The 24,188-nt window shown below is 42.0% G+C and overlaps 1 protein-coding gene across 2 annotated transcripts in view; it reads right to left on the reverse strand.

The window, feature by feature from the left end:
- wwp2 (WW domain containing E3 ubiquitin protein ligase 2) overlaps positions 1-24,188 on the reverse strand; it is a 125,982-nt gene that overhangs the window by 14,007 nt on the left and 87,787 nt on the right. Inside the window, exons 13-20 of one of the 2 annotated variants that reach the window (XM_088938632.1) lie at positions 23,878-24,006; positions 20,233-20,311; positions 16,254-16,325; positions 15,791-15,879; positions 8,101-8,260; positions 3,084-3,217; positions 2,601-2,741; positions 1,956-2,076 (exon numbers count right to left, since the gene is read on the reverse strand). In XM_088938632.1, coding sequence (XP_088794758.1) covers positions 1,956-2,076; positions 2,601-2,741; positions 3,084-3,217; positions 8,101-8,260; positions 15,791-15,879; positions 16,254-16,325; positions 20,233-20,311; positions 23,878-24,006 — 925 coding nt within the window. The remainder of the gene's footprint in view (positions 1-1,955; positions 2,077-2,600; positions 2,742-3,083; positions 3,218-8,100; positions 8,261-15,790; positions 15,880-16,253; positions 16,326-20,232; positions 20,312-23,877; positions 24,007-24,188) is intronic. The other variant, XM_088938633.1, reaches the window with a different exon arrangement.

Raw genomic sequence — 24,188 nt, forward strand, 5'->3', positions numbered from 1 at the left:
GACCACCTAGTCTCTATCAAGCGATGATCTGCATTTCGGATTTTAATCTACCAAGTCTAAAAGCAGCTATGCTTTTTCACAATTCAAACACAATGTCTAATACTGAACAGCAGAAATATGGCTCTCATGTTTATACTAATTTCACAGCACTTTGTTGTGCGGCCAGTCAAGTGGCAAATTCATCACATTTGAAGAAACATCTTGCCAGGATATGGGACTATTGCCCACAAAAGAACAGCAGAATCCCAACCTCAAATGGAGATTGTTTAGCTGATTCTAAAACTCCTTTCACAATCGGAGGCTGACGCCATTGAACTTAAACATGCTTCAGTCTGACTGCATTATCATCAGCCCCAGAAAACTTTCAACAGGAAAAAAGCAAGTCATGAAAATCTCTGGGTTCCATGCATTCAGGAAATTGCGGGCAAAAGCCTTCAAAAAAAGTTCTTTTCAACTCACAAAAGTTAAAAGGGCAACAAAGCCCAAGTTTCTTAAACTGTGCTTCTACACTTAGAGAAGAAACATCCTTAAAGTTAGGAAAAACAAAACTGTCTCTCAGGTAAAAGGCAACATCATGTAAAGAAATATTATACCCCTTCTGTCATTTTTCAGTTAAATTAGGGGTCTGAGCTCTCAGTCTAACAGTTTAAGTGCATAACTATTGATATATAATACTATAAATTAGGTTCCTAGGCTTTATATAAGGAAATGCCAATTTAATTACATAAAGGTTATTTAATCAGTTATAAAAGAAGCACTGGTGACAGTATGCTTTCAAAGGATTTTAAATTTAATGTGGAGTATGTTCCAGTCTAAAATTTGCAAGAATTGACATGATGAGGAAAACTAGACATTTCTGGTACAAGGCAGCGCTGTCAATCTGCAGATGAACTGTTTTTGCTCATTACTGGGGAGTGGAGCTGAGATCTTATCTTGTGCATCTACACAGCGGCACTGAAAGTATCACAAGTTAAAACTTGGTATCGGAAAAAAGAACAGAGTACACAGAGATCCAGATACCTCCTCCAGCACATGTGCGCTTTGCTAGGCAATAGAGCGTTTTTTTTCCAGACATCTTATGCTCTGTTCTTTTGCTGATGTGTTTAATTATCTCACGGGCTGTTTGTTGTTTGCATGGCTCCCAGAGCGTGCGGCTTTTAGGTCTTGGTATAATTACAGGCTTTCTTTAACCCCCAGTCTTTTGAGGATTTGAGCCACAGTCCAATCACAAGAACTCCTGCTCCAGTCGAGGGGCGTTTGGTGAGACACAACAGCACTAAGAAAAAGGGGGCCTGCACCATTCCACAGGAAAGGAGGCAAGTGGTCTGGGAGAGCACTGCTTCTAGTTATATCCAGCAGCAGAAAGACATGGGGTTCCACTCTGACACACACACGGATGTGGGGTACCACTCTGATTCACAGAGATGTGGGGTACCACTCTGACGCACACATTAGGAACTTTAATTAACTAATCTGTAATAAGACCGAGAATCTCAGTGATGTGTTTTCTACTTGAAGGTTCGCATAACCATATAAAAAAGTTATAAACAAAAAGTTTAATACTTAAGGTGTTTCAGATAAAGTTATGGTGTTGGTAGCTTAATTATTCATTTTGTTTTCTAATCGAACAACAATCGCACAAAGACTGAGCCTGTGACAAGTGTTTGATCCAGGTCCACATGTTACAGCTGTTGCCATATCTAAATCTAAATACAGTTTCATAACATTCAAAAACAAAAATGGTTTCATTACATTTTTTCATACTGTTGAATTCTTGCACAGGTGTAGAAGATAACATTTAGAAGCCCAAACCATTTGCTTGACAGTTCGTACTTGTTAACCTTTTTTCTTTTTGCATAAACATTGAAATATCCATAAAACAAGGTGATAAAAAACCCACAAACAATGGATTGAATCTCCTCCAAGAGACCACCTCCTCTGAAATCCCCTCTCACCTCGAGTTCCTTCTCGTCAAAGTATCGGAGCCACTCCAGGGGCACCACCTCATTGAAGCCATCCAGGAAGGCCTTGGTCTGCTCCTCTACCCCTCGGGTGAAGCGCCAGTCTGTCAGCAACCTGCGGGGAACAGCACAGGCTCTGCCAGCTGCACACACAGCCATCTCCCCTTGCAATCGGCACACATCTGCACATCATGGGAGTTAGCATCTGTTACAAGCCCATATTAAATCACTCGTGCGCTGTGGTCAGGCTCCAGTACGATGAGATACTTAACTTTCTGCAGAGGGCAGGGGATTTCCCTTTATAATCCATGCCATTAATATCAGACAGACTCTTCAACTCAATCAGTCAAATTCTTCATTGAGTTATCATCATAATTATCTCATTTTTATGGAACTCTATTCTGTGGAGGCCTTGTTTAGCCTTTAATTGGGTTCAGGGAAAAAGCAGGAGTTACTTTCATGGAATATGGGACTGTAGAATCCACACCAATTAAAAACATTCAATCCTTTTTAATTGCACACCTATTTTTTCCTTTTAAGAGAGTCACTGTATACAGACTCAGTGCACAGGAAGCCCGTGTATTACTGAATTCTGTCATTTTAAGGTTGACCTATGGCGCCCATGCCCATTTCTCTTACCTAATATACTCTTCCTTATTATCTTCTGTCACAAGCTCATTTTCGCCATCAGTCTTCAACTCGTGAGTTGACACCTTTCCCAGAATCTCCATGTCCTGAGCAAAGTACAGCTCTACTCCACATTCCTCCAGATTGTTCTCCCTGGGAAGACACACATGGACCTCACTGATCACTGCAGCTTCTCACACACTCATAACGACGCCACCGATCACTGCAGCTTCTCACACACTCATAGCGACGTTACTGATCACTGGTGCTCCACACACACATTGCAACGATACCACTGATCACTATTGACTGGTTCCTTCAATCAATCTAAATAGCAAGCCTGGACTGCTTGAACGTTTCTGGTAAGCAGAGCGGGAGGTGAGCAAAAAGAAAAATTATTTCACTTGCTGAAAATGATCTGACCGCTGCAACCATTAATAAATTTAACAGAGTCCATGACCAACTGTTTGGTATTTGGAAGAAAAGAATACTTACTTCACCCACATGATGGAGTTGTGGAACTCGGGGTCAATAGACTCCAGGTCCTTCAGGGTGGGCTTTTTATTCAGCATGCGCTTGTAGAAGGGCAGAGTAAAGCCTGTGTCGATGAATTTGCCATGATACAGTGCCTGCAGAGAATGGATCCCAAGCGCACATTAGTTGATATCACCTTCATTCTACACTGCCCATCAACAGACATCACAAACAACCAGGTTAATAGCCTGTTTATCACCATTTCCGCAAGATACTGCTCTGCCTGCTTTGTGCTTGTGGTTGTGTCACGCGCGTTATCTTTTTCCTCACATCTGCTCATTTTAACATGGTTCTGCAATTCTCTATAACAATGCTTTGGGTTTTCCATTTGGTTTGAGATACTATTAATGGTCATAAAATAAATCACACAACAAAATAGGGAAGTAGGCAAAATAGGAAGCCCCAGGTTAAGAAACAAAATGAAAGGGAAAATGCAAAAGACGAATCAGCTTACAAATTTATAAGCCACAAGATCTGTCAATTAATGAGCTTTTGGCACATAATATTTCCTTATCTGAAGAAGCCGGCTATCAATGTCTGCAAATCTTAATGAAAAAAAACAAAAGTTTTACATCTTCCAGTTAGGGCCATTGGTGAGATACTTATCCTAATAGAATGCGAAACTCTACACCAATATCTCCTTCTTAGATGGGTGAAAATGCTGTAGCGCGACACCATTTATTCTAGTAAATGTGCCATGGAAAGGAAAGCATGTATTTAATCTTTGCAGTTTGAGACCATGTGTGCCTTTTCCTTGTCCTCTTTCAAAGAATGGAGTCCGATTCACTCACTTATTTTAACAGATCTCTAGGATTTGCAGTTTGGGCAGCTGGGTTTCCTGTGCAGAAGCAGAACTCGAGGAGTGACCTGGACAGATGAGAACTCACTCACCCTCACCGCATTCCCCTCTGCATTCCTTTCGGGCCCCCAGCCCAAATCGGAGACCAGAAAGCTATCACGTGACGCGGGCGCAGGCTGTAATCTAGCGACTGGCATCTGACTTCAAACGAGCGGCGGATTCCCCAGGCCCGACCCGCGGCCTCCCTTGCGGAGAGCAAGCTGCGAGACCGGGCCCGCGCCGCCGGCAGGATGAAAACCAGACTGTTTTTGAAAACGCGATAATGGCTTCACACGGTCCCCGCCGCAAGGTGTCCAAGAACAATACAGACGGGTCTGGGAGTGACTAACAGTCTGCTCTTTCATTGCGGATTACGTCTTGATGCAGGGTGGGGTCGGCAAATGCCCACTGCGCAACGACAAGTGTCTGGGAAGGACAGCGAGCGAGAAGAAACAGATGTATCTTTATAAGGGGATGTGTGAAGCATTTGAGCCCTCTCTATATATAGCTCCCATTGGATGCTTAGGGCTGGGTGTGGTGGTGACTTCATGCTTTGTCTCTTGTGGATTGGGTGTTGTTTTTTGGGCCAGCTTGTGCACATTTTCCCAGAGAAATCTGGGTTAGGGTAGCAGAGGGAGGAGGGGTTTGGGGGATTCTTAAGGAACTCAACCCATTGACCAGATTCTTACATTTTCCATTTGGTAACGTTCCCTTGTCTCCATATATATGGAGACAGGAGGACAGAAAAACACAGAGATCGCCCACACAGCAAAGGAAGTCTTGAGTCCTTGCTTTAAAGGGAATGCATGCTTGACCAAGATGAGATTTGTTTTCTCTCCAAGTTCATTTTAAATATAATGCCTTTTCTTCTTGCCACTGTAATCCCCAGCTGTTCTGCCAGAAGATGTTTAACTTGTTGGCCTGTGTGAGCAGCATGAACAGCATGAAAAGGACACTGCTCCTATTCCACAAGGGTTTGAATTATTTGCTAGCAGGATCTCCTTCAGCTTGGGGCTGTAATGAGAATCATGGGATGTGGTACTGACATTGTTGGAAGTCTGTCTTCTGCTTCCTATGTCAACCATGCAGAGCAGAATCACTTGACTTGGGGAGTGTGCATATTTTGGCCAGTGCAGGTATCAATCATAATTGTCAAAACCATCTGATTCAAAATAATGACTTGTGCAAACTGAAACACAATGCATGTAATCTTACAAATATGGCTTTAAAAATACTTGCATTATGGTCATAAGAAACAAGCAAAGAAAAAGAATCAGCCCTGCTCTGTAAACTGAATTACGGTGGTGTTTATCATTAGATTGAAAAACATTACAGTAAAGTACCACAGGTAATTGTAAACTTAAGAGACCAAATAAACACCAGTATAGCAGAAACTAAAAGGAGATGAGCTTTCTTAAACACATATATATATACAGCTCGAGTTAGGTGCCTGTGCTTTTGAAGCGTTTCACTTTTTTGTACGTTTTAAAGGTTGGAAAGCAGTGGGGCACACTTTCCTTTGTGAGTGTCATTTATAAAAAGATACATGTGGATAGGAATCAGATTTTGTGTGATTTATTTTGAGCTAATCCATCATGTGAAGGGTGCCACTGTGTTTGAATTATACAGTAATTTTAGTCAGTTAGCTCAGCCAAAACAGCCTTTTCATTTTGTGATTCTCACGCTCAAACCACATGAGGAGACCTTAGCCTATACCTTTGAGAAATCTTTCAAATGACAAATTAGCTAATGACGCACAAGCAAAGTATCACATACTGTATCTAGACAGTCTACAAAATAGCTCGTGAATTAGAAGCAGATGTGATTTATACTGCAAGATAAGCCAAAAGACATCTACTCCTTAGTGACATTTCTTATTAGAAATTAAAATATGCAACACCTCCAAAAATATTCTGTAGAACCTGCTGATGTTTGACTCAATAACACTTAAATACTGGGACAATCTGAATAATTTTTAAATCTGAAAAACTTCATATCAAAATGAAGTTCCTACATTGAATGTCTCCAAGGCAAAGACTCAAACTTCTTCAAACTCCTGGCTCTCTCTTACAATACAGACACTCAGTACTTATACTGCAACTGACTTCTCTGTGACTTGCTGATCTAAACTTAGCAAAACCACATAAAACAGGAAAAATGATGTAATGTTTCAGACACAGACTGGGATCAGACTGAATTAATCAAGCACAATCTGCAAAAGAAAATGGAACTGTTTCATGGGCTGTATGTAACGAGTATCTCTCTGAATAACTAGATGCTGCTCATTCAAAATTGTTCTTTCACAGTAAACCATGGAGCCACAAAAGAAAGTATAAAGTATGAAAGTATAAAGTAACAGACCCTTACATTAATCAGGATGCCTCTATAAAGTCACCAAAACCCTAGGTCACTGTGCTTAATGCTATTAAAGTTGCTAAGGATTTTTATAAAGGCACAACTAATGTAATACTTTTTTGGCTTTCTTACCAATTATATTTGAAACATTATATTGCCAAATTCTCATTTTTCAGTGCTGAAAACAGTATACCCACTTAGTCAGTGCCTCAGCATTCATGTCAAACTACCCAGTGATGGAGAGAAACTGAAGTACTTGGAAGAATTCTGCCTTAATTATAGCAAATGAGAACAAAAAGCCACAAGGAGGGTTTGTATAACTAAAGGGGCTCTTTCCTCAGTTTGATATGTGCCAAGTTAAAAGCTTTTTAAATTGGGCTCTTGAGTGTCTCAACTGGTAAAGGCGCTCACCCAAGAGCAGGTTGAGCTCTACAGTCACGGGTTCGACTTCAGGTCATGTATCCAGCCAGCTGTGATTGTACACAATTGACTGAGAACCAGAGAGGACAGCAGACAGAGGTCTTGGCTCTCATCAACTTCATAGAATCGTCAATTGTATTGTTAAGTGCCTTGGGGCAACCTTGTTGTGAAAGGCACTATATAAAAATAAATTGAATTGAATTCTGGAGCTGCTTGTCAAACAATCAGCTCTGACCCTCTGGCACGGGGCTGAACTGCCTGTGACAAGTTAAAAAACAACTGGTTTGAAGGTGGTCAGGTAGAAGGACTCAGCCTAGACCTCCTCTTTCTCCCTTGCGCAGTCACAAAGTTCGTAGCCATGTGCCGAGACATGAAAAGCATACAAAAAATTTGGACTCTGAATGTAAAAAAAAGGTTTAGGAGACTGAAGTGCTGAAGTCTGCTACACCATATGTTTCAACATTAGCAGTCAAAAGGTGGAAGAAAGGACAAAATACTCACACGTCAGGTTAAAGACCCTAAAGCTCAGAGAATGTGGTTGGTGCCCAGACTATGTCATTAGCTGACTCTGTTTGACAATCCCCAAGCAGTCTTTGTTATGAGCTAAGTTTCACCAGGGTGAATCTTCAGCATGCTATGCAATATTTGTCCCTGTGACTAGCCAGTCCACAGTGCTGTATCAGTGAGAGCCGCGTCAGTGTACCATTAAATGTCTAACTCTACTGTCCGTGTTGTCCACTCACAGCGTGTAGCAGGACTGCATGAAGACAGCAAGTTTCTGAAGAGGAACCATACAGTCTATAGGGTGCTTATAATGATAGCAAGCCAACACAAACAATGGCATCACAACAAATAAGGATGTGGGGAACATGTTACCATGGTAGAGAACAGGTAGGACGTACATGGTAGGACACAATACACATCTGCTCGTAGCAGTACACAGTTGAGACTTAAAATGGGCAAGCTTAAAAAAGCTGACGAATGTAAAAAGAACATTACCGAGATTTCTGTCAACATTTTATGCCTACTCATCTTTCTTGTGACGTGCTTTCGAAAGATTACTTTGGCTTTGGCTGCATTTTTCTGTGGTAGTCTATGGCAATGCCAAGAATTTCACAAATAAGTGCTGACAAACACAGTATGATGCGACCTTTCAGAGATTCTGGTATTTCAGTACCAGAATAATTACCAGATCTATTAAAGTCTACCGCAATGAAGCAGAGAACAAAGGCGTAAAAACGGAGAACTAAAACATATCAAGAAGCACAGAAATGGCTCGGCAAAGCTTTTGAAGCAAACACTGGACATTCAATCAGACTCTTGTGAGAACTGGTGAGGTGGTCAGCAGCTGCCGCTGTCCCCTACCATTGCGATGAAACGGCCGATGAACCGGAAGTAGGTGAGGTGGTCGGGGTTGATGGAGGAGGCAGGGTTGATCTGCAGGCAGTAGTTGTTTTTGCCCGCATACTCGAACAGACAATACATGGGGTTCAGCACCTCATGGGACAGCAGGAAAAACCACTCTCTGCAAGGAAGAGAGGAGGAAGTCATTACATTTAACACAAGCACAGGCAAGGGAATCGCTGCAAAACAGACTATTCATGCCATCACCCCACAATCTAACATTAAGACCACAAGAGAGAATGGGATGAAACCCCAAGAATACACTGGGTCTGCATTTGCCTTCATTAAAGCTTTTATTTGGGGAGCACACTGGTTTGGATGCTGCTCAGTTTTCCTACAATGGGAACACATCGGTTTTCCATCAAGTAACCTAGAAATGCCTCAAGGAATATAAACTATATGGGACTTGCTCTCTTAAAACTAGGCTCTTTGAGGTCACTTTTCCAGCCATGAGATGTTTTTTTTAATCTTAGGGATAAGATCTAGGGGAGAGACTTAAAGAAACCACTAACAAACATTGTCTTTATATAAGTCACAGATACGGCAAGGATATTTTTCATGGTAAAATCAACAATGGAAGTGGCAGCACTTCCTTCAAAAGGCTTAAATGCTGGCGGCCCCATAAAATACCACCTGATGTCTTGTTTGAAAGAGAAAATATGTGCTTTCTGGCCACAATATTAGGGTTCACCCAATCAAATAAGAAGACTCTCTCGAGTATTGACAGGCAATGCACGACTGGCACGAAGAGCCCGAGACAGGCTTCCATCACCTTCCCTGGTAGGAAGAAGGTCCTAAACTCCTGGGATCCAGCGGAGAGAGAGGAGCAGTTCAACCCCCATCACAACCTCAGTGGAATATCATGCTGCTAGAAAGGGACGGCGTTGGGCTGGGAACACATCCGAACCCTATGTAGTGCTGCCAGCCTAATCAAGCGTGTTATTCAGAGGTTCCTATTTTTTTGGACAATGAGTGCACATGTACAGTAGTAATTCAAAATCTGGAGCAGACCCTGTCCAATGTGATTATGAAAATCTTTCTCCGACTAATAATATGTTTCTATGCCATGGGAATGACATCAAGGACACATAAAAGAAATCAACAATCTTTATTCAAGAATGGTAAAAGAGTCTGGGAGAGGAGCCCAGTGTTTTAAAAGCAGCATTTCAAAGACTTTTAAAAGAATGTAAAATTCCTCTAATATCTGATAGCACCCAGGAGGGATTATTACCCACTACAGAGCTGGATTCAGGTTTTAAACAGTGCAAGATTTTATTGTAATGAAAACATCAGCTTGCAGACTAGATTGTTTAAAACTTTAATGGGCCATATTTAGCAGAAAGTGCTCACGGACAAGCTAAACTACAGAACGCATTAAACAGTAGGACTTGGCTCTTTTTCTGAATTGCTTCCTCTTATTCAAGGTTACCAGGTTTCAAAGTCTATTTAGATTGAAATTACTGTACCTGCCTTCGGGTATCTCCCATTCCAATGAACAAATCCATTAACTAGGAGATTGACCGTGAACTTCTGTGAATCGTGACTGTGTACCATATTTATTGCTCAGCACCAAAAACGTAATTAATCCTCCCTCAAGTTTCTCTCCTAATGCTTTGTATTAATTTATTCATTTAACAATAAGCATGTATGCACAAAGAAAATCCGGCAATATTTCAGATTACGGGCTGCAAATTCCATTTCCTTTTAGCCTGTAATTCATTAAAAGCATACTGGTAGAATGTAAATATCCTGGATGGAACTAATCCTTACTAATGCTTAATTGCACAGTTGTCAGAAATATTTAGACTCCGCTCATATATACAAGCATTATAAATGGATCCTTGAGGTTTAATACCTTGCACATGGAGACTAGAAAGTTCAGATATCTTTAACATAAAAGTGTAAAAATAGCTATAGAAATACAAACAATATAAAGAAAATCGCCTTCATCAGATATCCTACTTAGTTAAAATGTGGTGGTTTAAAATTCAGTTAGGAGTTGGCTTAACATTACTGGTTACAGCTTTCGAGGCAGGAAGAGAGGAAAGCATACATGCCAAAAGCTGGCAGCTCTTCTGCACTGCGTCAGCGCCTGCCCACTGAAGCATTCCTACAGTGAAGCAGTGCAAAACCAGCTCTGGAGCCAAGAGATAAAAGATTGGCTGTTAACATGAGAACACAGATCCCCGCCACTCAGATTTCGGTGGTTTGCGGTTAGATATTTAAGATTATCTGTTCAGTGGGCTGAACTGAGGGTCTGAGAGTTCAAACTGTTTGTATTCTGACTTCCACAGTTAATTCCAGTCACAGTCAGAGCTCCCTGGAGCACCACCCATGCTGGCAAACCGCAGTGCCCAGCAGGTTTCCTCTCTACCGCTTTCCGATGCTCAACGGCCCATTGCAAATCAGAACCAGGCCCAGCATCGATAAGGAGGAAAACAAACAAAAAAAAACAGTAAAAACATCAGACATGGGGATCAGGGAAGAATACCACACTGAAGACAAGTACTTGAACAACAAAGACAAACATCACTGCAGGGGTTCTTAAATTCAGGTACTCAGGTTTTGACAATACATTTTTTATTGACTGGCTCTGTTTATTCTGCTCAAGGATCATACTGTAGCACGTAATCTATAGTGACATGGTCAGAGCATGCAGTAATGCCTACAATTTCATCCACAGCATCAACAAAGGTGTACACTGTAACGAAAGGGCATACGATAGAGGTACAAACATACATCAAGGCACCAGGGGAATGAGAGGATCGGGCAGTGCTGGCAGAGTGGGTGTGCTTTTGCTGGCAGAGGAGACTGGGAGTCGTTTCACATATTGCACAGATTTACGATGCTTCCACACAAGACTGCCAACCTTGCAATTTTGTCTGCAAATAAACTTTATAGTTATGGCACATTTTATTTTACACAGGCGCCCCCACCCTCTTTCAACATTGCACCTGCTGAGGGTGGGGAAGGGCGCTGTGCAAAGTATTTTATACGCTCACACACTTTGCTGCTTTTCTATTTCTCTTTTTGTAATTTAAGGCAGCATTAAAACTGGAAAGCTGTTTATTACAGGCTGTCCTACTAGGCAGATAAGACACCCTGCTACCATAGCAAGAAAACACTCTGTTGTGCTGCAGTTAGATCCATTTCAGGCTAACTTCAGTAAACTTGAGAAATGCACAACCGGTACTATCTGTACAGCAGCCTGCAGGTAGCACCATCTGGTTTCCTAGTTATCCCATCTTACCCTCGGCAATGCTCACCCAATTGTGCGCCACCACCTCTGGAATCGTCGTCTCAGTTCACTAGTGACAGGACCCAGGATCGAACCCGTGATCACAGAGCTTAACGCATGATTAAGACTTTTTTGCATATCTTTTTTCCACGGGAAACAATGATGAAAGCCCTAATGTGCAGCGCATTGAGCACTGTAATGGCTTTGCTGTGCGTACTGACAGGGGATACCAGTGCGATTTCTGAACAGGCTCCACACAATTAGGAAAACTCAACTTCTCTAAACACCCTGCCGACGTCTCTCTCTTTGGCCTGTAATGCCTGCACAAAACTTGCCATTGTTTTCCTGTAGGATGGCAGCATCCTGTCAGGTGCCTGGCTCTCTCGACGGCATAGTGCATTGCATTCGCTACTTCCTGCCTGCTGAGCTCCAGGGCCGTGGTCCCCGACTCTACACTGACAGGCCAATTCATCATAACCGCTGATGGCCAGACCTCACTTGACAATAGCTAGCAACTGTAATTACATGCCTCTCTGGGCATTCTGTCATTGTATTTGACCAGACAGCTTTCATGTCTTCCTGCCTGATAAAATCCACAGCAAAGATGTATTTGCAATCAAACCGAAAATGTTTTCTTTATATACCGCTATCCTTCTACCTTTTATTAGATTTTAAGCCTCTTCCTGGCCCCAGTCTTCTCTCCCCACACTTCATCACTTACTCATTACAGACTTGCTATACTGACCCTTCACCAGGATGGCAGGATTTTTGGATCATTAATCTGCCGAAGATCAAGAAGGGTTGATAGGCATCCTCTTGATTGCATAACCTGTTAGTCTCGTTTTTAAAAACATAAAATAAACTGACAGCCGTAATTTAAAGTAATGTATATTCTTATTTTGAGGATGTGGAGAGTTCAATTTTTTCCCTAAGAAAAATATTATTTTTAAGTCATGCTCCCTTTACCTAGTAAGAAACACGAGGAGGGGCGCAAAGCTTGTCTATATTTGGAGACTTCTCTGGGAGTCGAGACTCTTCAAGAGCAGACGATGCTCTGAGCCGCCACCCTTGCACGACTAGCCTCACGCCCAAAATTACAGAATGGAGGCAATCTGCCAGCTCCACCCAGCTGCACCCTCTAATTTCGCCTCTTGGATTAATGGACTGCTCTTGTCTGAAGTCAGCCAGGCTCGGCCTTTCTCGATCTGAGCGCAGCTGCAATTTATTTCTGTATCTTAACCTCTGTGCCAGTTGATTTTGTGCACAGCATCACGGCATAGGGTATTTCCCAACCTGCTCAGCTGCTCTGCCCTCATTTCCTCCCCTTGCAAGCACTGTGGCACAATTGTAAAGAAAGGAGTGCTGTCAGTTGAAGTGACATTTACCTCAAAGCATTTTCATTTAAACTGACATATGCATACAAAAGGCATATTTAGAACCGTATAGTGTCATTCAATAAAATTTCACAGTAGGGACCCGATCAAAAATGTTTACCCAGTGGTGTCAAATTCAATAAGGAAGACTAGGCAAGGTGAAGGCAGAGCAGCTAAAGTGATTGATTGATCAGTTCAGTTGCTTACATGGCGTAATCACAGTATTACAGGCAAGCCAAGGTTCAGCTGAAGTTACAAATACATGACAAACACTTCTACAGTAGTATGCAAATTGATAAGAACACTCCATGATTTACAACCAGAGAAAAAACAGTACAGTATTTTATTGCTTCTTAATTTGACACAGTCCTCTGCTTTACTTGAAAGTATTCTAAAATTACTGTTTGATGGTAGAACTGCCTTCTTCGCACCAGTGGACAGCACTGTTGTACCTCCGCATCTGTTTTGTGAAAAGCCACAACAGTTGCGGGGGACGTGCATGTGGCATATTGAAGCCATTGGCCAGAAATCGTGAGCTAAGCTTCAGTGTTTTCTAGGGAATTGTCCACTGGCCTTATTCACCACATGAGCTGAGTCAAGTCAAAGCTACCAAATCACGGGGGTGTTCTGATAAATTTGCCAACAACTGCACCTGCAAATCAGCAAATTCCAACAGCAGTGGGAACAACAGGTGCCGATGGCCTGTGACATTAAAGAAGGGACAAACCATCAGATTCAGCCCCAGGAACCCAACACCACTGAAGCAGGCTACAAGGGGGACAAGGCGCCGCTCCCAGGGAGATGCAGAGAGATCCCCAGGCATCCTGTCCGTGGTTCTACCCTGTGGTAGAACAGCATGACGTAACCTACCATAGGGTAAAACCACTGGCAAGACACCGGAGAAGGACAAGACACACACAGACACAAGGGACCAGGTGGAGGAGGAGGAGGGATGAAGGATGAGACGGAGATGTCCAGCTGCTGTGGTCACACCAGGGAGTGATACACACATGGGATCCCCAAAACACAGGCTTGACCCCCCACAGCCACAGGAGAGGAGGGCTACAGCTACGTCCAGTACATTGTACATACAAGGAGGGACTAAGGACCTGACACCACTGCAAAACAAAGAGAAACTCAACAACTGTTCCTTGGCAAACTGTTTGCTTAAGTTTTTTTTTCCATTTTTTTTTAATCAAAGACAAATTCGTTTTCTGACAAATTTCATCCAATTGCTTGTGCTTCCAATTAGTGATGCTGTCCACTGTTCACTTTGCCCCAACTAAATCTTAAAAATTTTAAAAGAATCTGATTTATATGTACTGTAGTCTTCAAAGCTTTCTTAACCTCTTGCATGCTGTACAATTTACTGCTATTTTACAGCGTTTTTATATGTATGAATTAGTGTACTTTTCTGCAGCTTAACAGCTTACAGATGCCTAATCCCTTGCTCATGGGTCTTTGTGCATCTTTAAGACACTTTGGAGAGAGGTGTCTCTCAATCAATATTAACATTTTGTGGCAGTAACTGCAATACAATGAATACTATATAGGATGGAACTTTCTCATAGAAACTAGTTTAGCACTAAAGCACTCAATAGAAAAAATAACGTATTTAAGCATCCTGTATCAATTCTGCAAAACAGTAGTGGCACTGGAAGGCATTCACAAGTCCGGACTGCTCGGAGAAGAACAGGCCCCCCAGAGTGCCTGGCTTTGCATCAGCTCTGGCTGACTCTGGCTCAGCAGGAATCATCCGGGGAGTTGCAAACTCCACCGACATCGCCCGCCAGAGCGAGAGAAGCCATGGACCGGCTGTAAATCTCCGGACTCCAGACAGGGATCCACATTTCAAATTCCTTCCCAACTGGAACCTAAAAGACGCATCTGACAAGGACACATGTACTGAAATGTGTGCTATAATATTTGGTTCTACTTTTTTTTCCCCCAGAGGGTCGATATTGGACCTGTGAGGCATGCAAAGACTGAAATGTTGGCACAGGCACAAAAAAAGCTTGTAGGAGCCATTTCCTGCTGTAATAAAAAAAAATTAACACCTTAACCTCAGTAGCAAAGCCTATTCACAAAACTGTTGCTTCCAACAAGCGGCATCTGTGCTGTTGTGATTACAAGTGATTTACAATACTGGATTTACTGCTGAAGTCACTGAACAGCTAGGTTCAAGCAACAGCGGCAACCCTTTCCGTCTCAAATAGTTTTAGTTATCTCACACAACACGCATTACATACAGATTTGAAGGAACTGTTGTTGACTTTGGAGGGGGATCTGACAGATTTTAAAGAAAAAGGATAGAAACAAAATACTGTAATACAACATACTTGCAGCAATACAATCAAAGCTGTTTGCTCCAGCACAAAACTCCATCACCTTTTAATGAATAATCCCCAATGATTAAGGAGCAAGCAGGTGGTTTCTGAAAACCCACGCATTACCACATGGTTAGCTGTTTAACTAACATGTTACTGTTCTTTTTCATTGTGCGTGACGCAGATTGGCTAGTCCTTAAAATTCCACCTCCATCTCTCTCAAGCTTTCAGCTTGGTTCAGTGAGGCACTGTGTCCTTAAGGCCAGACATCACACACAGCTGCTGAAGAAAAGTCCTTCTCAAAACACTCCTGGAGAGAGGTTTCTGCAGTTATTTCTCCAGCAGCTGTGAGACAGACAGCAGGTCTCAAGGACACACTGTGTATGAGAAGACGCCTTTCAAGCGAGCCTGGTGGAAATCCAACAATTAATTGGGATGCTGTGCAATGAAAACAACTCTGTTAAGTAAACAGCTGTAGATCATGTGGCAATGAATAGCTCTGCCAGTTATTTGAGCTTTACTGTCTGCTCTGTGCTTACTGTGCCCTCATGTCTCTTGGTAGGTTCACACCTTTAAACATCTGCAAATAATGTCACAGAGGATCTTACAAGGAGCAAAAAGCTTGGAGAACCCCAGTTAGTTTGCAGGAAGGTGATTTATCGTCTTGTACACACAGCACATGTAGTATGTCCTGTCGACCAGGGAACACCTACCTAGCTATACCTCCATAGTCCAGCCCTTCTTCTCCACGCATTATGATATATAATCTCCGGCGTAAGTCATATGGCTTCATGTTCATGATCTGGAAGCAGGAAAGATGGGTTAAAGGTCTTGAAATCAAAAAATAAAGATAGCCCTTAAATCTTAGGTTAACCTAGAGACATCCCCACTGGGCCATAAAAACTGTTTTCCGACTTTTCAATAACCACTAATTGTTAATCAGCCTGTATCACCACTAACATTCAGGCTTGTTGTGCCTCTTTCTAAAGCTTGAAGCCTGCAGGTCACCGATAACGCTGAAAGCACGCAGCAATCACGATCATAGTGTGGGTCACAGTGCCAAGCCAAACAGACTAGTGCCAGAGGAAGTTGTTGGAAGGCATAAGAAGAAAATAAGTAGTGATCACGGTGATTTTGGTTCCACCACATGTCCATGTTGGTTTCAGTTAAGCTCACCTGCTGGAAGGAGTCTTCAAACAGGGTCTGCCGGGAGACACTGATTTTCACATGGCTGGGCAAGGCATTGGACTGGAAAGACAAGACAAGAGCATAGACATCTGGCTTCAATGTTTGCCAACCTTTCAAATACACTACCCAGCTGCCAGCTGGACAAAAAAAAGACGTAGTTTATGTACATGCTAAAAAAAAGAATCTACAACATATCTTCCAGGAGTTCAATCAACTGCCAAAGAAGCCTCTTCCATATAACCTCACAGGGTATTCTAAGCACTCTTTAAGAGGTCTGTGTTTTTATGGTTTCAACAACAGAATGTAGAATGGATTTCCCAGCTGTTTTGACACCTCTTCAAGTGGAATTTTTCTGGCTGTCTAAAGTTACAAGATGACAAGCCGAAAACACTAAGACCCATAAAGGAAGAGCTCATACTGTATGCCAGTTTCTGCTGCGGCGAACTTCATAGCATTAGATTAAGTTCTCAAGATCATAAATGCACGTTTAAAAGAACACTCTCTCTCTGTCTGTCAACAGGATCAATTCCCTATACATCCAGTACAGACAATTAACACACAAATCTCCTTTGTGTATATTCCCGCACAATCCACACCCAAAATATGTCAGCACTGTCCCTTTTATAAAATACAAATGCATTGCATCGCTCTTCTAAAATACAGCTGGGGTATGAAACACACTGCACTGCCAAGACGAGAATACAATGGCGTATTCATTCTGTTCCACTGCCCCTTAACAGATCCCACAGCTGAGGGCTATTTCAATGACAGCAGATTAACTGAAAGAAAGACTTGCAATGGAACAATAAAGAGGTGCCAAGGCTGTTGAACCTCCCTCCTGCAATCCCCAAGAAACCGTTAATAGATACAATATTCATATTACTTTGGATCAGTATTTTGCTGTAATTAATGCGATTCCTGGGGAAATATTAACTCTTTTAAGGAGTTGTAATAGTAGTCCTTTAGAAACATTGGAAGAATTTACAGCTCATATTAAACTACAAGGAAAGGATATTGTGAGTTGTGGATGTAATAACCAGTTTTTGAGATCCTTGTTAAAAAATGATAATCTACTTGCGACTACAATATATTGGAATTCCGTATTTGGAAAGCGCATTGATTGGAGAAAGATTTGGATGATGCCCAATAAATATTGTATAACCAATAAAATTAAGGAGGTTTCATATAAAATAATTCATCGAATTTACCCAGTTAAAACTCTTGTTACCCAACGATTTAAAATTAATATAGATGACAAATGTGTTTTTTGTGACAATAGCCCTGAAACTATTCAGCATTTGTTTTGGTTATGTCCCAGGGTAAAAATGTTCTGGACTAAGTTGCAGAATTATATAAAAGAAGAGACGAATATTGATATTTGTTTTGTTGAAAAAGATATTATGTTAAGTTTCAGCCCCAGTGAAAACAATATAAAAATTTCTTTTGTAATAAATTTAATTATTATATTGGCTCGTTATCACATTCATAAAATGAAGTGGTCTGGGAAGTACCCTGTGTTTGAGTATTTTAAAATGGATGTAAGGGGGTATTTGCAGACTATTTCGAAATGCAAAAATATGAAAGCGGTGCGGACATTATTTTTATTTAATTTGTTTAATCTTTTTTCATAACTTGAATTGATGTAGTAGTATGTACCCTGACGATATTTTTGTTTGGAATTGTTATATGTACTCTTGTTTGTATTGTAATGTTTGTTCTTTTGTTAAGCATAAATAAAAATTTTAAAAAAAAAAAAAATTCCCAAGAAACCATAAAAACTTTTCAATGTGTTTGAACGCGAAAACAACATCCAGAAACTCTTCCGTGTGAAAGGATCGCGTTCAACAAAAGCTGGATTCGTGTTCACACATCTGCCTATCGGAAACTATGAGCACCCCACTCGGGGACTGGTTTTCGCTGGTCCCATAACTGGGGACCAATACATTCGAGAGGTGTCAGTGCAGATCTCCATTATATTCTGTAGAAGAGTTAATTTCACTCCAGGGTTGTGGTGCTGCATAAAACCTTCAATATATTACTGAATATTTTTTTTTACTCAAAGAGATTTAAACCTGTTTATACAGTTAAGTATTTCACTGGACCAATTTCGGCATCTTGCTGAAGGGTACATCTTTGAACCCTGAGGTTTGAACCCATAACATTACATCTGTGAGTCGAGAACTCTAACCACTGCTCTCCACTCTTGTCCTGTGCAGTATATTGACCTGATGAAGCAGGAGAGCTTCATCAATGCAAGCATTCATCCAAGCACCGTGTGTTGGTTATATGTACAAGAGTCTGCAGCTTCTCAAATCTTAAATGTCTCAAACAGCTGAGCTTTTGAAGCCCATCTTCACCCTGTTTGAACTACAGACAGTAAAAAAGGCTAAATTTAGATCAGGACTCTTTTTGGAAAGACATGTTGGATATCAGGGTAGAATTCGATTTACGTTAATACAGATAATGTAGTGGGAGACAGGAAGAAGGAAACTTTTATGGAGTTCCAATTGTTTGGGTTGTAGTAAAAGTGAATACAGTATTTGCTCTCAGAGAGGTGAGAGTAATGAAAAAATGCTTAATTAGACATGCAAGGTTTATTTTTTAGAGACGCGTGTATTCCTATTTTTTACAGATCAAGTCCTCAGTAGCAGGGAAAGAAAAATTAAACAGCCTGCCAAAAGTTAAAAACGGATATTTTTGTTCTAAAACTATGGCAAGGGTGTTTTGTTCTTTAAGACAAGAAAGGGAATAGGCAGCACATCTGCTCAGCAGACATCTGTCTTCATCAGATTAAGGGTTGCTGATGCTTGTCCTAGATATAAGAGTGGCTGGAAGCCTTTAGCCACTGCACTTCTCGGCTCCGAGACGTTGCTAAAGTCATGCTCTAAAAGACTACAGGAGCTAGGCTCTCATGCCTAGCAGACACAGTGAATGCCAGGGGCAGAATGAGAAGGTACGGTGCCTGCTTGCGGGCCAACAGACTGTCTAAGAAGGTGCACAGAAACCCACGTTCCTCTGCCCACTTCCTGAAAGCTCCTCCCACAATCAGCGCTGCAACATTACAATTACACAAAATCCAAGGAAGGAGGGGCAGGCTGGAGGTGCTGCTGCAACCTCTTCTAGCCTTCTGCTGTGTCAATAACCTTCAAACACACACTTGCAGATTTCTGAGCTCCTCAAGACTGTAGAGCGCAGAAACAACATTTTGCAGATGCAGCTCAGAAAAATGAAAATGGAAACTGGCGTGCCAGTACTGCTGCTTAAGCTTCTTCAATGATTTTTAAAGATCCCACAGTACAGCTGCTGCGTGCCATCCCTGAAAGCCTTACTATTCAGTGGCAGATTAAATTAATTCCCTCCCACTTTAGGGGACCTTTGAAGATGAAAAGATCTACACAAATCCAAGTTATTATTTTTATTGTTGATGTTATTTCGCCAGCCTGGCTAACAACATGAGCATCACTTGTTTAAGTCATTTACGCTGGTGTCATTTAAGAAATAAAAACCTTCAATCCCATTCCACCTAGAAAAAAGGTAAAAACTTTCATGTGCTTAAATCCATTAGTACCACATTTCTGTTAATGATCCATGAAGTTGGTGCATTACATTCAAAGGAGTCACATCTACACACTTTTAGCTAATGGATCAGAAACAAAGACAAATTAGCCAATTGTATCTGAAGTGGAATTAAGAAAAGCTGTGAGAAAGTAGTCAGCATTGCTCAGTCAGCTATTTTGAAGAAAAGAGCTTCATTTTAGCTTAATCCATTTCAATGAGAGAAAGCCAGTGTGTACCGTAACCCACCAAACATGTCGCTTTTATATATTTAAGCAATGAATAAGACAAGTTTAAATTGCCATTACACAGACATCACATAAATCGGCATTAATCCAGGGTTGACTGACAAGATCCTGTTAATGGATTGACCTTTGCTGGCGGTGCTTCTGGGTGAATTCCTAATACTCACATGACAGAGGAAGCGGAACTGGTGATATTTCCATCTGAAGCTCCGGTCGTATGCTCCAGGAGACCCTCCTTGCTTCGAACTGTAAAAGAAAGAGAAACGGACAAAGAGAAGCCATCAGGAAGTGCGAGGCCACTTGATGAACACCTCCAGCAAAACTGTCCCACCCTTTCTCCACATGACAGGTCTGGGTCAACCGTATTTTGATGTTCCACTCAAAACTTCACAAGCCACATAACTGCAGTAAGCTAGGATGTGCTCTACTGAAGAACATTTTTCACTGGCCTGGATTTTCAGAGCAGCTCTGAAAACCAATATCCTGGAGCAGAATGTCATCATGACTATTTTACCCATTGGCACCATTCAACACTGATGTGCCCCACAATAAACGCTGATCAAACTGTCACAATAAATCTACTTGCCTATTGCAAAAGTGAGACAAGCTCCAGTTCAGGCAAAGATATTTAACTAAATGCACTGCAGCGCCTATAGCTGTGTCTTTACAGTTGAACTGAGATCTTGAGCTAAACCGTCTGCTTCCTAACAGATTAATTTTTAAAGACTGCTGTAACAGCTCCCTCCCAGAGCTCCAGAGTCAATAGGAATTTGAATGTCCCAAGAATAACACTGAAAATCCCACACATGTTCATTATCTGTTCCAGTCTCTGAATCAAACCTAAAGTCTTTATGACTCACTTAATCCTGTTCAAGTATGATTTGAAAGGAGTAGCAATTGACAGAATTGTTAACTGACTGCATTGGCACTGGACTGGATCAGAAAAGTAAACTTACAGTTAAGTCCTATATAGATGAGCATTTCTGTGGGAATGCCCTGACTTCTGATTCTTATATTTCCACAAAGGATCAAAGGTAGGTTGGTTATGAAGTGAAAACACTGTTACCAGTGTATAAGACCACAGCTTCCAATACATTAAACTATGACAGATGTATCACAAAAACCACCAGGGGGAGGTGAACACTTTCACTATAGTACCTTATTAAAAGAACCATAAACATCTTATAAAAATCAAACCCTATATACTACCTGCTGCTGCCCAGCCACAGCTTTGAATGATAAGGTTTTACAGGTTATTCTGTAGTACTGCTGTAATTATTAAGTAGTCATTTAGCAGAAGCTTTTATCCAAAGCAATTTCCAAGCAAATATACAACCACAGCTGTTGCTGCATCACCCATAATGGAAGCCACACTAGTCCCACACTAGACTGCTTGCACAGGAACTCAATGGTTAATCTAGGATTTGAACCAGGAGCCTCCTGGTAGACAGCACTTCACCTCCAACAGAGGATCTCTGCTCCCACATAGGAACTCTAGAAACATCACTGGCTGAAGGTCGCAGGAGTACAGTGAGGTGTTGCACCGAGTTTCACATCATGATCCTCGTGCTGAACAGCTGCTCTCTCTTCACATCCCACCATGTCCAGAAAAGCTGCAGCTTGGACTTGGGCCATTTGTTTCGTCCTGTGGTCCCATTACCACGATGGCGAAATGGCTGTGGGCCGGGGCAGCCAGCCCTGCTCTTGAGAGATATGCCCAGTCAGCTCTGCACATGGGCGGGAGTGAGGCCAGCAGTCATCTGGCGAAACTCCCCTTGGCTACCGATCTCCCTGTCTTGGTCAAAATGCCTGAATCATTAAAGCAGCGCTCCAATTACAACAAATAAGGATTTTCTTCTTTTTTTTTTGCCTGCGTATGTTTTACATCTTTCCCCAAATGTAAAACCATTTGATTTGACACACTACCCCTTCTCCAAGGGAACATAAAACTTTCCTTAATATATAGATACAGACGTGCATTGGTCTTTGTTTCAGCTTGCCAACTCTTCACTTCCACAGGGAAATGAATCAGTGAATATGCCTGTGCTTGCAGTGCTGATTAAGCCATTTTCTTAGGGATCTGAAATGTGTATAAACGTTTATGCTGAAAACTTTTATTGTTTTTTTTTACATGGTCAGAAATATACCTTGTTAAAATGAATACCCCCAATCAACTGATCAATAAACCAGAACAGTGACTGTCACTGTCGGACAGCCAAGTCTGCTTTAGGCCGTAATATCATGGCTGTACTGGCTGCAGTGGCTCCGTCAGCACTGCAGTGTGCTGTATATATGTAGGGCGGTGCGGTGGCTCTGTGGCTTAGTATCTGTGCCTGTGGCTTGAAGGTTGCCAGTTCATATCCCGCAGCTGGCAGAGGAATCTTACTCCTTTGGGACCCTGAGCAAGGCTCTTAACCCCAACTGCTCCAGGGGCGCCGTATAAATGGCTGACCCTGCGCTTTGACCCCCAGCTTCTCACCCTGTCTGTGTGACTCATGGAGAGCAAGCTGGGATATGCTCTGGATATGGGATAAGACAAATTCCTAATACAAGAAATTGTATATGGCCAATAAAGTGATCTTATTTTATCTCATGTGTGTATACCTTCACGTGTAGACTGGTGTAGAGGAGTGTGAACGGCTCTGAACTGGAAGGCTGGAGATCCTGCTGTTGTACTCTTGAGCAAGGTACTTAACTCAAATTGCTCCAGAAAAAATGCCATGCTGTGTAAATGCAGCCGATATGGATAAAGGCATCAGCTGATAAGGAGCATACTTATTGAGCTTAGCTGGCCGATTTAAACAAGTGCGCTGTGAAAAGTGGGTACAGTAGGGCTCATACATGCGACAACAGGCAAAGCTTTCACATGTGCAAACCAGAGTCAGGTCGGCCTACTGGGACCTCCTTTTGTGTCACGGGTGGCCTGCATGGATCCTCTGGTGGATATCAACAACACTGCTACCTTCTGGAGTGCAGTGCCCTCATGGAAATGTCTTTGCATATCCTTTCATAATACAGCCTGCCTGAACAGGCCAGGTAACTTTCTAATGACCTAGATGATATATATGCAATTACAGTTATCTTAAGACTGCAGAAGAGACTGCGCTTACATCTAAATAATCCATATTTGTACCTCAAGGACACTACCACCATGACAGTGAAATCTTTATTCTGATTTGGTACAACTCAGATTAAACTGGGTCAGCCAACCGAGCTGTTCAAATGTGTGAGGGGGTCTCTTTCTGTACATCCATGAGTTTCTGAGCTGCTTGACATATGGTTCTTTGCTAGACCTGAACCACTGGACAAAACTGGGGAAAAAAAAGGTCTTGCTTCGTCAAAGCACATGCAAGCGAAAGGCGAGGTCATGGAAGAGAGTACTGTGTGACCTAGACAGAGAGTAGGCAGCCGTCTGGTGCCATTACTTTCCATTTCAGGACTTCAACCCATCCAGGCTGAACTAAAGATCATTTAGGTGGGGAGCTGCGTCAGCATGCGTAGGCTACAAAGGAACAAGTAATAGGTTTACTCCATGCTGAAAAAAAAGAAGGAGAACACAACGTTTCGGCCATGGAGCCTTCTTCAGGTGTGGACCTGAAGAAGGCTCTACAGCTGAAACGTTGTGTTTTCTTTTTTTCAGCATGGAATAAACCTATTACTTGTTCCTAAAGATCATTTAGCTAATTAAGGATTTGCCGGACACAAAACAAGCCTCAAAATGGAGTTAAGGCACCTAGGATCCCACTCTCTGACCCTCCTGCTCCTGCCTAAAAAAAACAAACAAAACCAACAGAAATGTCCTATACATTTACCCTGAATCAAATCCAGGTCGTGGGTCTTTAAAGGTGGTGGTGCGAGAGTTGTGGTCGACAAAATAGCGGACCCCTTCATTGGTGTATTTCATCTCCCAGCCAGGGGGGAGGGGAGGCTCCTGTATCATCCTAAAAAGAAGGGAACTGGAGTGAGACTGTTTGCCTTTGCCTCTCAGGAACCCCAAGAAAGGGGGCAGCCAAGTTCGCCCTGTCTGCTCGTCTTCCCCTGAATTCACAGACTTGATGACAATGCTGTATGTTTGTGGAGTCGAACAAAAAGCTCGGAGTGGGACAACGCGGATCAAGTCCAC

Source organism: Atractosteus spatula, chromosome 21 (genome assembly GCF_055471065.1).
Source record: "Atractosteus spatula isolate fAtrSpa1 chromosome 21, fAtrSpa1.hap1, whole genome shotgun sequence".
NCBI lineage: Eukaryota > Metazoa > Chordata > Actinopteri > Semionotiformes > Lepisosteidae > Atractosteus > Atractosteus spatula.